General features: G+C 40.0%; 1 protein-coding gene across 2 annotated transcripts in view; it reads right to left on the bottom strand.

Annotated features, from left to right (window-relative positions):
* The window catches only part of csgalnact1a (chondroitin sulfate N-acetylgalactosaminyltransferase 1a), a 38,014-nt gene continuing 22,642 nt past the window's right edge, over window positions 1-15,372 (bottom strand). For both annotated transcript variants that reach the window (XM_031754512.2, XM_039614708.1), the window contains exons 6-9: window positions 6,319-6,497; window positions 5,969-6,063; window positions 5,639-5,720; window positions 1-1,063 (exon numbers count right to left, since the gene is read on the bottom strand). In XM_031754512.2, the coding sequence (XP_031610372.1) occupies window positions 768-1,063; window positions 5,639-5,720; window positions 5,969-6,063; window positions 6,319-6,497 (652 nt within the window). In that variant the 3' untranslated portion in view covers window positions 1-767. The remainder of the gene's footprint in view (window positions 1,064-5,638; window positions 5,721-5,968; window positions 6,064-6,318; window positions 6,498-15,372) is intronic.

The following is a 15,372-nucleotide window of genomic DNA, read 5'->3' as shown; positions in this document are numbered from 1 at the left end:
ATCAATAAACAATAATTTATATGTATATATTAAAAACAACCTACAAGGGCATTTAAGGCTTTATAAAAGTCCTTAATTGTTCACAAGCACGTTATTCAACCCCTGCCCACTGGGTGGCAGTGTTCCCCAATATATATATAAAACCTGCAGGAAGGTTCACTTAGTTTTACTGGTCATCCAGAGCAGACAGTGTTCAGGAGTTATTCACAGAAGGCACGCAGTTCACAGTCAACTTAAAGCTCAAAATTTAAGGCTCCACGTTTTCTTCTGGAGAGCGCTGAAAAGCACCTTACAGTACAGATGGATGCTGCAGGAAGTGTCCGACTCTCCACTTCAACAGTGAAGACGCACAGCCAAAACAGTTTCTGTTATGTTGAGTCCTTAAAAACAATAAAGTCCTCACATCTTGTCATTAAAACGAGAAGCTTTACATTTTGTTAACCACGTGTTTGTTTTCTAGCTGTGAGTTAGATGACAAGACAGACTTAAGCCCGCTTTAGCCTAGTCTGAAGACTGATAACGCAGGTAAAACAGAACTAGACGGACCCATCCAAAAGATGAAAAAAACAGACTTTTTTTTACAGGTCAGCATAACCCAACAAGACAGGGAGAGATTTTCCCAAGTAAACCATCTCAATAGTTCTCAGCAAGACAGCAAACAAGAGCATTTCACAGCAATCCGCTTAAAGCATAAAGTTCAGATCAGCTGGGTTCACCAGCTCCGATTGCACAGAGAGCCATCGTAATTCAGCCGCTGACTCGAGCATTCAAGTCTTCTTAGCGTTTGAGTTTTGCTGCAGTTTCTGCTTGCGGAGGTGAGCTTCGATCTCGTGCCTGAAGAAGAGCATCCCCAGCTGGCCGTGCGAGGCCTCGTTCATGGCCTTGGACTGCATGCACATGCGGTACTGGTCGGGCGGGAGCTCGTCGGCGCATTGCTTCTCGTGCCACAGGTGGAACAAGCCTCGCGACGGCGCTCGAACCACCAGAAGGTTGCTGTGGAGGTACTTCCTGTAGAGGTGAACATCTTCGCCGCCCCAGCCTTTGATGTCGATGTCAAAACCTCCTAGGGAGAACAGAAGGAGAGCGTGCGATGGGAAACTTTCAGCATTTTTTAAAAATTGTATTTTATTTTGACAATTTTCTAAACATTTTTTTTAGTCCCAGAGTTTTGGGATGCTGATTACGAAATCTGATTAGAGTTTGTGGTTTGTGATCATAATCACGGCCTTGTTTTGTTGTTTCTTGTGGGGACAGAAAAGACATTTGGACTTTGTGACCAGGCGTGCTTAAACCTGTCACATTAGACGCCAGAACTACTCGTACCTGCTTTCAGTTGCACTTTGTGCCCCCTTGCATTTTTATTTTGATTATGGCGTCTCTCCCTGTCTGCCTTATTTTGTTATTTTGCAGTTTTTTGTTTTAAATTCAAGCTGCAGGGCCAAACACAGATAAGACACAACGCTTGCACAAATGGATGCATTGTGCTTGTTTCTGAATATGCACTCGTGGCCTAAAAAAAAAGGACAGCCTTATGATGAAACAAAGAGTGCAAACATGAACGACTAAATTATGCTTTCATAAAGGAATACGGTGCTCTCCGTCTCATTTTAAAGATGCGCTTAGAAATCTGTGATACAAGCACAGAAGCAGACCCACTTACGACATTATTTGTTTCTCTCACCCACTTTACAGCTGAGTAGAAATAATTAGGATATAATTGTTTTTCTCAGTTTGTTGTTGTTGTTGTTGACCCAGATGGAAATCCTCTTTCCCCCCGTCTCACGCTCTTTGGATTAAAGCTGTTTTTTAAACGAATGAAATTGGAAATAAAACTTTATCAGTCTACAAAGACGTTACAGGCATTCCTTCTTTTCCTAAGAGCTTCCTTTTACCGGTAGTTCTCCCTCTGCTGTTAATGCAGATTACTGCAACTTCTGCATGCATGTACATTTACGTTTTAGAGATCCAAAGGGGGAAATGGACACGGCGGAGCAGCGTGTCTCTTACACGCTTTGCCTTGATACGTGCGGTTAGACTGGTATCACTAACGTGACAATCAGTTCGGTGCCTCCACAGTTACTTGATCTCCATCCAATCGACTACTTTCAGGACGTGACGGAATGGGAGATTCCAATCATGGATGTGCAGCCGAAAAGTCTGCACCAAATCTGTGATGCTATCATGTCAACACGGACCAAAATCTCTGAGGAATGTTTCCAGCACCTTCTTGAATCTGTGCCAGGAAGAAGAAAAGGGTGTCCAACCTGAAACTAACAAGGAGTACCTAATTACATGGATGATGAGTGTATTTACATCCTTATAATGATAATAATGATGATTTCTGCGCCACCATAATGTGAGTAAAGATCTCATCCTTGCCCTCCTCTAAAAACTGCCTGGCTCCACCGCTGAATGATTAAAGTTGTGTTGCAATTCCATGGCTAGCTGCCTGATTGAAGTAATATCTAAATATACCAAAAGTATCAAAATTAAGCAAAGGAAGCAAAATCTACCATGGTTAAATCGTGAAATACATAAACTTATGAAAAGACGAGATTTGGCGTTAAAAACAGCCTTAACTACTAAAGGTAATACGGATTATATGATCTATAAAGGCCTAAGAAATAAAGTAGTCATGGAATTGCGTAAAGCTAAGGCTTTATATTACACTCATATTATAGAAAAAGCTAAAGGTCATAATGTCTCCCTTTGGAAGCATTTAAACGATTTAATTAACAGATCATCTAGCAGGAAGGAAATTGAGCAAGTCAATATAAATGGCACAATTATTATAGATAAGGGTTAAATGGCATACGAATTTAACAAATATTTTATACAATCTGTAGAAGAATTAATGCAAAATTTCAGCTCTCCAGTGGTCACTATTAAAAACAGACCTATCGATTCACCAGACTCATTTTTTATTGAAGAGGTTAATGAAGCAGAGGTCACAGAGGTTATCGAGAAATTATCAGATTCTAGGGCAAAGGATATTTATGGCTTGGACACCTGTTTTATTAAAAAATATAGAGATTTCTTGACAAAACCTTTAACACATCTTATAAATTTATCAATAAGAAATAGGACATTCCCAACTGACTGGAAAAGGGCTGTAGTTACTCCAGTCTTTAAAGGAGGCGAGCGTGATTTGATATGTAATTATCGTCCAATTTCCATACTCCCTGTTCTTTCGAAGGTGCTTGAGAAGGTTGTGGCAGCACAGTTAATTGATTATTTAGAGACGAATCAACTGCTTCATCCAATGCAGTTTGGTTTTAGACCAAAATTTTCCACAGAAATGGCAAATTGCTATTTTGTTGAAAATATTAAGTGTAATCTGGATAATGGTAATGTTGTGGGTGCAGTGTTCCTTGACCTAAAAAAGGCTTTTGACACTGTCAATCATGACATACTTCTTTCTAAGTTGATAAAATTTGACTTTTCAAAGCAAGCAGTTGACTGGTTTGAGTCCTATCTCTACAAAAGAGAACAGTGTGTGAGGGTTGATAAAGAAAAGTCACTGATGTTGGAAAACAGAATCGGTATTCCCCAAGGATCTGTTCTTGGCCCATTGCTATTTAGTTTGTTTATAAATGATTTGCCTACCAGCTGCCCAAAAGCCAACTGCCAACTTTATGCAGATGATGCAGTTATACACGTACCAGCTAAGTCACCTGGTGAAGCAGCAGACACCTTAACGGTACATCTAAATGGTGTCCAAAAATGGCTGGAACAAAATCATCTTGTACTGAATTTTAAAAAAACTGTTTCTATGTGCTTTTCGATTAGGAAACGAAATTCATCTGATGATTTTAAAATCAACCTAGGGAACGAAGAAATAAAGGAGGTCAAAGATTTTAAGTTTTTAGGAATAATCTTAGATTCACATCTTAAATTTGACAAGCACGTAAAGAAGATTTCTAAGACGGTCAAGGCTAACCTGAATTGTTTTAAGTTAATTCGGCACTATATACCCACTTCAGCAGCTCAGTTATTTATGCATTCTATGATATTTTCTCATTTTTCATATTGTATGACAGTTTGGACTCAAGCAGCACCATCTACAATTCAGCCTGTGGTATCCTTATATAATCAAACCTTAAAAATAATAGATAAAAAATCGGTTCGGTGGCATCATTGTCACATTTTAGAGAAATATAACTTATTTAGTTTTAAGAGTTTTAATCATTGGTGTTATCTTAAATTAGTTTTTAAATGTATAAATAGGATGGCCCCAGAGTGTCTCAATAGATACATTCAGAGACAAGACAGTAATCGTGTTCCTAGGAGTAAGGTGAACGGCAACTGCAAGATATTATATCGCAGATCTACATTCGGTCAGTCAGCTTTTTCTATAAAGGCCTGCCATCTGTGGAACACACTTCCGACCGATATCAGACTGATTACAGACATTAGATCCTTTACATTGAAGGTTAAAGTGTGGTTAAAGGGAAACCAAAGTTGTAGTCATTTTATCTGATGATTTTAATTTTATTTTAAATTATTGTTTATTAATTGTATTTATGATGAAATTTGGTTTTATGAAAATGTATGTTTTATTGTAATATGTATTTATTTAGACTGCAAGCCCAACAAGGGACAATTGTTGAAAATTAGCAGTAGCTATAAACCTATGTGCGGTACATCAGTCTCATGTCTTGCACTTGAACTATGTTAAACTGCACTGTCCCTTTTAAATAAATAAATTCAAATTCAAAACAGCTGGCCTCTGTTTATGTAAAATAATCTGCCAACTTGTCATACATCAATTAAACTCTTTTAAACTTTTTTACTACATGTTTATCCTTATATTGTCTTAATTAATCATCTCTCAGCAGAGCCAGGCTAGCTGTTCATTCTGTTTCTAGTCTCTTCTGTGTTTTTTTCTGTAGATCCCATTTAGTTTTCAGCTCTGGGATCGATACGCGCTCATAAATAAATACATGAAGTGGAATACAACTTGGAACATAAAGTGAGTTAACATTACTATTTCCCCATAATGCCACACTATCCTTTTACAACACACTCCTGGCCTTGGAGCTGTGTTTTACAATTTGGCACAGTTAAGTGAGGACATTTGCATGAATGTGTGTGTGTGTGTGTGTGTGTGTGTGTGTGTGTGTGTGTGTGTGTGTGTGTGTGTGTGTGTGTGTGTGGGCCCTAAACAATAAAACACTCTGAGTTCCACAGTAGCCTCTAATTGATTTCACTTTGGAGGCAAACTAAATTGATGTAAATCTGTCTACAGAGCCAATATTCCTTGCCAGATATACAGATGGAGAGGACACGGGGCGATGAGATATGCTAATATATGCTGCTGCAGCTCAGAGCTGTTTCACGCAGAGTGATATAATAAAATCTCCTCCCTGTTAAGAAAAGTAATGCGATACTGAACCATTTGGGCCGTGAGGTTTTTCTTTCTTTTTTTTTTCACATCCATTAAGCGGTGGCGCCGTTAAGAGTGGCAAAGTGCACATTTTCAGAGCCGTCCAGGAGGACCATTTTCGCCCTGCGTTACGTAACACCTGCACACTGACAATCAGCCCCCAGGAGCAACTGTTTACGAATTCCTTCACTGCAAAGATGCGCCGATGGGCACGATGCCCGTGTCAGGATTGTAAATAACCGTGATATTTACCAATGTTGAGGAAGTCGGACCTGTACTGACAGGTCATGCCGAAACCGAAATCCCTCCAGAAGCCCGTGTCTTTCTTGATCACCTACAGGAGGAAATAAGCGAGTGTTAAACAGCTTGTGGAAAGAAATACCAGTCCAACACACACACTCACACACAAACACAAACACAGAGGAGGATTTGTCGACTTATAGCAACTAGAGAGGTGAAGTGTTTTTAAACTGTTCTGCAATGCAGCACCACGCTGAGTGTGGTATTTTCCACAAGTGCGTGGCAGGGTTTGAAAAAGGGACGAGGAGAAGGTGTGTGTATGTGTGTCTGTGTGTGTGTTACCAGCTGTTGTTCCACTGCTGGGACACGATCGGGACTCCCATAGATCACACTGGGGTTGTACTGGCTGAATAACACTGGGTAGAAAACCTTTTTACCTGAGATGCAGAAAAAAAGAACTGTTAGATGAATCAGCTGTAATCTGATGGGAATGTATGTATTACTATTACACAATAGAAAATAAGAAGAAAACTTAACAGGCCCACTCATCTCAGGCTGAGATAACTGAAAATCCAGTCATAAAAATCTGTCACCAGGGTTGTTACAAACACCCAGAGTTGGCATTTTGTCTTGTCATTAAAGTGTTTTTTGCACGCCGCATGCCTCTTGTGAGTTTACAGCAGTCATCTCACCAGCCTGTGCGTTGAGTCGGCAGGTGTTGAGGAAGTCGGCGGTGAAGTAGATGTCCACGTCGCAGAAGAAAAGAAGCACGTTGCCTCCCTTCCAAGCTCGGGCGCCGATGTCCAGACCCCGCCCCCGAGAGAACTCCTCGTCCAGCTGCATCAGCGTGTAGTTCTTAAAATTTGCCTCCCTTAAGAAAGGCGAAGAGAAAAGTCAGATGGGTAGTTTAACCAACTTTAGAAGCACTTTAGAAGCTAAAAAAGTCTCACAACTCATAATGTTTATGAAATAAAAGGAAAAAAATTGGACTAAAGTTGAATTCCAGTGAAATAACAAGCAGCATGGTGTTAAGATTGTTTATTTTGCCTACAGAAGGAAAGCAGCAAGAGTGAAAGGGAGAGTTTACAAGACAGTAGTGAGACCTGCTATGATGTATGGTCAGGAGACAAAGGCACCGGCACAAAGAAGAAGAGCCTCCAAAAATCATATTCACTCAACTTTGTTCGCTCCACATTTTGTCCCCAGTTATCCTCATTCTACAATTTACCCACTACAGAAGCAGAACTTACTTCTCTTATTGATTGCACTCAAATAAATAAAGTTTTTAATGATTTCTTCTGAACAAATGTAGTTTATGTGCATCTGTAATCACTCATCTGCCTGCTTGCCTGGATGTTGGGCTGCGAGTCTATTCTTCAAGTCACTTTCACTTTCCCACGCCATCAAACTCAGTGCTGACATCATCGCATCATTCATGCAACCCACTTCCTCCCCATCGCTGCCTCACCCCAGTAACAGAGCTCCATCCAAGCCGCCATCTTCATCTTCACCACTAGTGTCTAGATTCCGGTGGGTCCTGTCATTATTCCTATCACCTCTGATGATCCGTTCTCCCACGATGGGTCATCGGAGTCTAATCACTAAACAGCTTAATTAAATCCCGCATCTCAATAAGTCATGTTCAATTCTTCCAAATGCTCTCCCCTTATATCGAAATGAAACTGTTCTTGCGGCATAATTTGAAGGCTCTCTTTTCCATCCCTTCTCTTAATCGCTTCTCTGGTTCAGGTCCGGTCGTCAGTCTAATGCAGGCTAACATGTAGAGACATAAAATCTTTCACACCTGCAGCCAATTTAAAATCACCAGTTATCCTAACATGCATGTCTTTGCACAATGAGGGGAAGCCGGAGTTCCCGAAGCGAACCCGTGCAAGGCGGAGGAGAACAGAAAGGCCACAGCGGGCCAGTGGATTCAAAGACAGGAGCTACTTGCTATGAGGTGAGGCTGCACTACTACCACTGCACCCCTGTGGTGTCAGACATTTTCTATACATTATTATATAACATACGGCAGATCTTTCCTATGTTTGCAGATTCTGTGGTCCATAACTGACTCTGTTTTATCTACATACCACATATTAAGCATTAATTGCCGTATTTATGCTGATGAATAGAATCTAACTGTAATCTCGGCCGTAGGGCTCTGCTGTTGATTGAGTCATTTTTCTAGCACACTTTAATTTCCCCTCACAAAACTTTCGGCAAAACATTACTGCGCTGCAACTGTGTTTCTAATTTATGATTTCTACTTAGCTGAATTGTGTTTAAATCTTACTTGGTGGTAATGAACTTTGGTAATGGTGATTTGACTGTTTAATATGCAGCCACTTTAACACTGAAATATAGCGCAGCTCCCACATTTTTCACAAATCTTAAAGCCTCATCTCGCTGAAGGGCCCTGCGCCAGAATTCAGCTTAACCAACTTTATCATTTCTAATCCTCTGATTTCTGCTTTTTGAACGTTCCACCCAAAGATTAAACATGATGACACACAAAAATGCACATCAGCTCAAATTCCCACTCTTTTTACTCCGCTTCATGGGAAACTAAGCCGGTTCTGTCACTGGCCACTGAGTTGTTCAAGGCTGAAGCACGAGTAAAGAGAAACAGCTGGATCCAGATGTACACAGCTGCGGTTTTTTCCTTAAGCATAACAATTTACACTAATCCGTTACTCATGCATGCGCATTCACAGACTCAGACAAACACACACACACACATCTGCATTGGCTTTGAATAAAGGATGAATAAGAAAGGAAAAAAAACAGTTGGCATATCTCAGGGTGAGGCAGAACAAACTGCATCCATCACCCTCCTTCATCCATGCTGGGAAACACGCGGGAAAGAAAGAAAGAAGGCGCGCCGGGGCAGACGCACTCAGCTCTGTCAAGGAAAATCCGGATGACCAGAAGAAACATTTGGCCTGAGGTGGTTTGAATCATACTCCCCACATTTCCAAATCCCCGCTGTGCGAGTGTGTCACGTTTGCAACAATGTTCAACAGTGTGTGAAATTGATTCATATATATTGCTGTGTAAAAGCTTTTGTCTTGCTCCCTTCCGTTCAGCCTCCCCCATAAATAAGACATTATGAAACCCTCTGGTCCCCAATGGCTCTAAACTCCAAAGAAACAAAAACATGACACCAGTAATGAGACTATTTTTTTCAAAGTCTGAACAACCACTTCTGTCTGTCATTAAAAGAAAAGAAACAGACCAAAAAAAAAAAAAAAAAGCTTTCACATCCTAGAAATGTCATAACTTTAGAAAATCTGCGAAATTTTCATATACAGGTAGAAATATCAGGATGTCCGCATTAACCTGCCTGCTCTGTGCTGGTCTCCACATCTACATCTCGAGTTTATAAACTCAAGCTGAGTCAGTCTGTTTCACTGTCTACACACAAGAGTCCCCGCGGACCCACCCGCTGGCACTAAACCGTCCACAGATGGCAGAGACGGAGAACAATAGCTCTGTTTGTCTTAAACAATGTTAACGCAACAGGAGCTTTATTCACATGTTGATTCAGGCTTTACTTTAATGGGAGACGAGCTTCTCATCGGCTCAGTCAGCAAATACATTATGATTCTCGCAAACAAACCAGAACGCACAGTAACGTCGAGAATTTATGTGAAGTTGCCGGCCGTCCTTCTGTTCTTTGTTTCGGTGTCTTTAGTTTTAAAGCTGTAGTTTATCCCTGTTTGCTAGGAAATCCAACAACTAAAGTTATTTTCGCATTGAAGATTTTAAAAGCACGGTGGCACGGTGGTTAGCACTGTTGCCGCACAGCAAGAAGGTCCTGAGTTCAATTCCACCATCAGGCCAGGGTCTTTCTGTGTGGAGTTTGCATGTTCTCCCCGTGTTTGCATGGGTTCCCTCCGGGTACTCCGGCTTCCTCCCACCGTCCAAAGACATGCAGCTTGTGGGGATAGGTTAATTGGATAATCGAAATTGTCACTAGGTGTGAATGTGCGAACAAATGTGAGTGTGAATTTTCAGGGTGTACCCCGCCTCTTGCCCTATGACAGCTGGGATAGGCTCCAGCGCCCCCCGCGACCCTGAAAAGGATAAGCGGATGGGATGGATGGATTTTAAAAGAATGAAACAAAAACTGGGATCATAATTTCAGAATGAAAAAACAATATAGAAGGCATGAGCTACTAGTTCATTATAGATACCATTTTTAAGGACGTTTGGACAGAGACGTGGAGCTAGACATTTTCCCCAGTTTCCAGTATTTATGCCAAGCTAAGCTATACTACTTTGAGGACTTGTAAAGTTAGTGGTACCACTAAATATATACCTGCTACCAAGAACATGTCAGATGCCACACTATTTCTTTAAAACTGATTTTAGATGTCAGATTGGTGGCTCCATGAGTGTAGTGGTTGACACTTTGGTCCTACATGTGAAAGGTCCCCTGTTAGAGACTGGAAGGAGACACAAACCCAGCATTAGTGGACCACAAGCTAGTTCACTTCTACTGTTGGTCCCAAGCCCAGATAAAAACGGGAGCGCTGCATCTGGAAAATCTGCGCCAAATCAAACATGCGGCTCCATCCCTTGGGTGATTAAGGAGCAGCTTAAAATAGGCCTCTCTCTGTTAACTTTTACTTTTGGACAGAGCCAGGCTGCTTCGCCCTTGTTTCCAGTCTTTATGCTAATCTAGCTGCTTAGTGTGTATAATATTTACAGAGACATTTAGTTTAGTCAGAATTTCCTGATTACTAATATTATTTAGGAAAAAAATGCTACCGTCTCCAGTTGTTTCCAGGAGTTTGTCTCTTGCTCAGTCTGATAAGTATGCGGTATAAATATTCATTCTGGTCCGCGAGTGGGTGGTGCTTTAAAAATATTTCCACAAACACTGGTAGAGGTATGTTTGCGGGGCGGGGGGATAACTGACTTGATTGCATTTCCTTTTCTGGAGTGACTGACAAAAAGCTTGGATGAGGCAGCCCATGAGGGCCCTTCAACAGTGAACTGGAGTTAATTTATTTGTGATATAATCAATGTTATTGTCTTGTAATTTGATACTGAAGTAAGCGGTTTATTTTCAAGGCAGTTTGCTGTTCATTATCTTGCTTTAATCAGTTGTAATTATCATGGCTTGTTCTTTGGTTCATTTTAATAACAGTTCAGTTTCAGTAGGTGTGTGTGCGTGTTTTTTTTTTTTTTTTTTTTTTTGTCATGCTTATTATATTTAATATTATACATCAAGAATTTGTATATTGAATGAGTCCCATTACTTAACAAACCACTGCTAAAATGCTTCCTGTATTTAGAAAGTCATGGCTCGAATTGGAAACGATGACGCTGACTATAAAGCGGTTTTCTAGGCTTGCAAAGCAGCGGGTGATGCCGCCGCCTGTTACGTCGCTCTTAATACAGAATCTAAGCTTTGCTTCAAGTGATTTTCCTCTCTGAATAATGCTTCCACACATTTATGTATATTTGTGTCTCCTGACTGCAAGTCCAGAAATATGAGCATAGACCCTACATTTGTGTGTCAACTTAATCCTGAAATAAATCCTTGTTTTCTAAATTACTTTTTATATCTGCTCTTTTTCTCCCTTCCTACCCACAGGCATCAGCCTCCTCCTCCCAACACACACACTTTTATGATCTAAAATAGTCAATTTGTTTACTGTAGGCGTGATGGTACCTAATGGTACTTAGTAGGAGTGAAATTGTTGAAATTGTGTCAGATTGAGTAAGTCTGTAAAGAGCTTCCCTGTTGTGTCTAAGCAGCAGGTCTGATCCTGTTAGTTCTGCTCAGTCAGGACAGGGAGGGGAGGACTGACTGCAAATATGGTGCATCTAATATGAGGCCATATACACATTTCTCTTCATTTTCAACACTTCTTGAAGATATCACAGAAGCAAGCTTGCAATTTAGTCATGCGGTATGTCTGAATGATTTGCCAAAGTGCAACCCCATTTCTTTGGACTATGGGAGGAAGCCAGAGTAATCAGAAGGAATCCACAAAGAAAATTTGCAGACTGCATTAGAATCCAGGATTTTATTTTTTTAATGACTAACCAAAGTTGGCACCCTATTTAATATCACATCAGGCTGACAAATAAATAGCTAGTGCTAGCCAATCTGTTAGCTGTGTTAGTGTGATACCATGAGAGAGTTGTTTGACATATAAGTTGTTGGATGCTGCTACATTACATTACAGCCTCAGTCGATGGTAGTTTACATAGAAGGTGTTGACCTGTCTGCAAACAAATTCTAACTACTAGCCGTGCAGTGGCAAAACTTGACACAAACCGGACATGCAAAACATTCCCCTTAAAAGCAAAAGCTGTGCTAACATGTTTCAAGAGGCACAAGTTTTACTTTGAAGGAAAAGGGTCTCCAGTGGGTTTCCAGTTTGAGTCGCACTTTTCACAGTTTCACTCCAGCTTGGAGAGTAGCCAAGTGTTTCCGGACAAGTTGGCGCCTTCCATGCAAACTACGGGACACAATCTGCTAGCGACCAAAGCAGTAGGAAGTCTTGGTCAACCAGTTAATAAAAGGCAAAAAAGAATATGTGCATATTTGTAGGAAATACATATTCTTAGTAATGTGCATTTTTTCCAACGTTTGCCAAATGGCTGGAGACGAGTCACCCTACACCACAGGTGTCGATCTCCAGGCCTTGAGGGCCGGTGTCCTGCAGGTTTTAGATGTGTCCTTGAACCAACACAGCTGATTTAAATGGCTAAATTACCTCCTCAACATGTCCTGAAGTTCTCCAGAGGCCTGGTAATGAACTAATCATTTGATTCAGGTGAGTTGACCCAGAGTGAGATCCCTCGAGGCCTGGAGTTCAACACCCCTGCCCTACACTGTCACCATGATTGTCGTACGTCCAAAAAGTTAACATCACATGTGTCTGCAAAACCTCGCCACCTAATCCAGTCTCAAATTCTGTAATAACAGATATTTGTTTGATCAAAACTGAAATGTTGAAAAAAAGAACATTCCTATCAGCCTTAGCTATAAATTGTCCTTAGTGCAGATTTACTAAAATTAGCAAAATAAAGATGTGGAATTGCGCCTGATAAATATTAATTGATTGATTGATTGATTGATTGTACTTTATTCATCCTGAGGGAAATTGGGTTAAGGCTGCCAGCCGTGCCAGCCATGTGAGCATTCAGCATTTAGGCCAGCCTCATAGACTCACTGGTACAACTGTAGTTTTCTCCTAATACATACATAAAAATATAAATTAAAAAAGTCAACTTCCACTTACTCAACAGCTCTCAATATTTTCTGCATTCAGCAATGCCAGTAGCTGTGTTATTTTTTTCATTATGAATTTTTTTACGTGCAATAAATTTTAAATGACTCATACTTAATGTTTGGCTGTCTTCTGTTTACAGAGCAGGGGGTGGCTGGCATATCCTCTCTGGATGCTTGTTCTTTATGGCGAGCTGGGGAATCAGCAGTCCACGCATGTAATAAAGGGGTAAGTGCAAACTATAAAAAATGTAGACTCACGATCACTCTCTGACTGAGGTCCTTAAGCAAGACACCTACCAAAGTTAATAACGCTAAGTCATTTTCAAAATAGATCTGTATTAAAGGCATCAGATCTCTTCATAATGAATATTGGACAGCTTTCAAACTCATCAGAGATTTGGATATTATTTCATACACTTATAATGTTCTTCCAACTTCTGCTTAACTTTATTTTCGTGCTCACTCAAAGCTCCCAGTGGGTTTTTCTGAGATCGTTAACCCTTCTGTGCAATGAAGTAATGGCACAAATTGCAAAAGGCAAGTTGCTACAAGATAAAGAGAAAGGAATGACAAAGTGATCTCATCCTTTGAAGCTTTGTCTCTCCAAATTTCTGGGCCTTTTTATCTTTGTCAGATTTTCATGTATAATCCTTGGTGACACCCTTTTTCCATCCCCGGAAAAATCTGTGGTTTGTTCAAGTTCTTTCAGCTCTCATATCTTATCTTTACACCTCTCCTCTTACTTCCTCTCCCTCTGTTTTTCCCTCAGCCTTTGGCTCCCCTCTGCATCTGAAACACAGTAATTATTCATATGTATCGACTGGTATCTCCACAGAACAGATCACTCATTCTTCTCCATCCTTTACACACAATCCGCCCCCCTCTCCGTCTCCATCTCCATTGGTTTCTGCTCCACTCATGTTGTGTTGAATCATTATTTTCTAGCACGTAAGGCTCGAAAACATACAAGCCCCCTGTTGGTTTGAGTCTGAGTTTAGACTTTGAAGTGTGCATGTGTTAAGAACCACATTTGAAAGCTGCAACTGATTTTCTGTATTTTTAAAAAAAGACTGAATTGCTGAAGAGTAAGGCCCTGCTTTCTGGAACCTTGCTTTTTAATAGCAAATACTTTTATATTGACTTTTAATACATATACTCTTAAATAATGATCACCTGCAGTTAAAAAAGGTAATAATTTAAACCCTGTAGAGAGGTTGATATGGGTTGAAAAGCTGCCTGAGATCCAGGACAATTTAGATCTTGTTAGGCTCTTGGGAAATTTGCCTCAAGTAGTTTATATTGGCTGTGGGTAGTCATGTAAATGCTTCCCAAACAAATTTGAGCAGGGACACTGTGCTATTTAAAAGTGGGGAGTGTGACTGCAATGTGATTTAATAGAAAAAACATAAAAAACCCAAGACAAATAGCTAGAGGTGATATGTGACAAACTAAACCAAGTTATAGTGTTAAATTGAATTTGCTGGAAGTGCAATCAGTCGCTAATGATGCCAACATGCTGCAAACAGATATTGACTTGCTGGCCAATTAAGGCATGTGCTCTGTGTGAACCAATTTCGTTTCACACTTTCAGAGAAACAGCCCTCTGGTCAGTCCTCTCCTTGATTTGGTTTTTAGGGTTCAAGTGGAATCTGGATAAACTGAAGAAAATAAGAAAATGCCGCAGGGTATATAATATAACGTGCCTAGAAAGTACTATTGTAAGTTGGAGCTATGTATGTATAAAGGAAAAAATTAATAAAAATAAAAAACGGAAAAATAAAATAAGCATTAGCTCACATTTGGGAGATGTAATTTAGCTTAAAAAAGCTTAGATGATTTGCGACACCTTACAGGTGTGTATGTGCATGAGAATAGTTGTCTGCCTATGTATAACATCATTTAACTATATTCACTGTATTTATAGACTATATGAAAAGTCTAAAAAATAGTTATACATAATTCAAGCCATGTGATTTAGCCCGGATCATCTTTCCTTCCAACATTTCATTTCCTGCATTTTTAAGATGCATGTTTTAGATGTATGATATCTATGGTTTACCCATAGATATCATACATCTATGCAATCATGATGAAAGTTATTATACCAATAATTTATTACACACTTAATGGGAGGGGAGTGTTTGGATGATGAGTGTACAACAAATACACTTGTTTTTTAGACAACCAGACAACGACTGGTTGATGTGGTCCCTTAATTACACAGACGTAAATCCATTTTGCACACAATGACTCTATTTATCTATTTATTTATATAAAGAGGAAGTACCACTGCTATTTTTGACTTTTCTCATAGTGATTAGCTTAACAACTGCACAAACACAGCAAACAATACTGCTGCGTGGCCATGTACTAGATTATGTAAATTAATCTAATCTTTATGGCTGTACAAAAAACCCCCAAAAAACAAAACTGACAATTTTAAAAGCAGTGTCCAGCAGTGGGTATTATATAGTCAAAGCTAATTTCC

This window comes from Oreochromis aureus, linkage group 7, assembly GCF_013358895.1.
Source record: "Oreochromis aureus strain Israel breed Guangdong linkage group 7, ZZ_aureus, whole genome shotgun sequence".
Classification (NCBI taxonomy): Eukaryota; Metazoa; Chordata; class Actinopteri; order Cichliformes; family Cichlidae; genus Oreochromis; species Oreochromis aureus.
The sequence above is the reverse complement of the archived record's forward strand: the minus strand, read 5'-3'. Positions and strand labels throughout refer to the sequence as shown.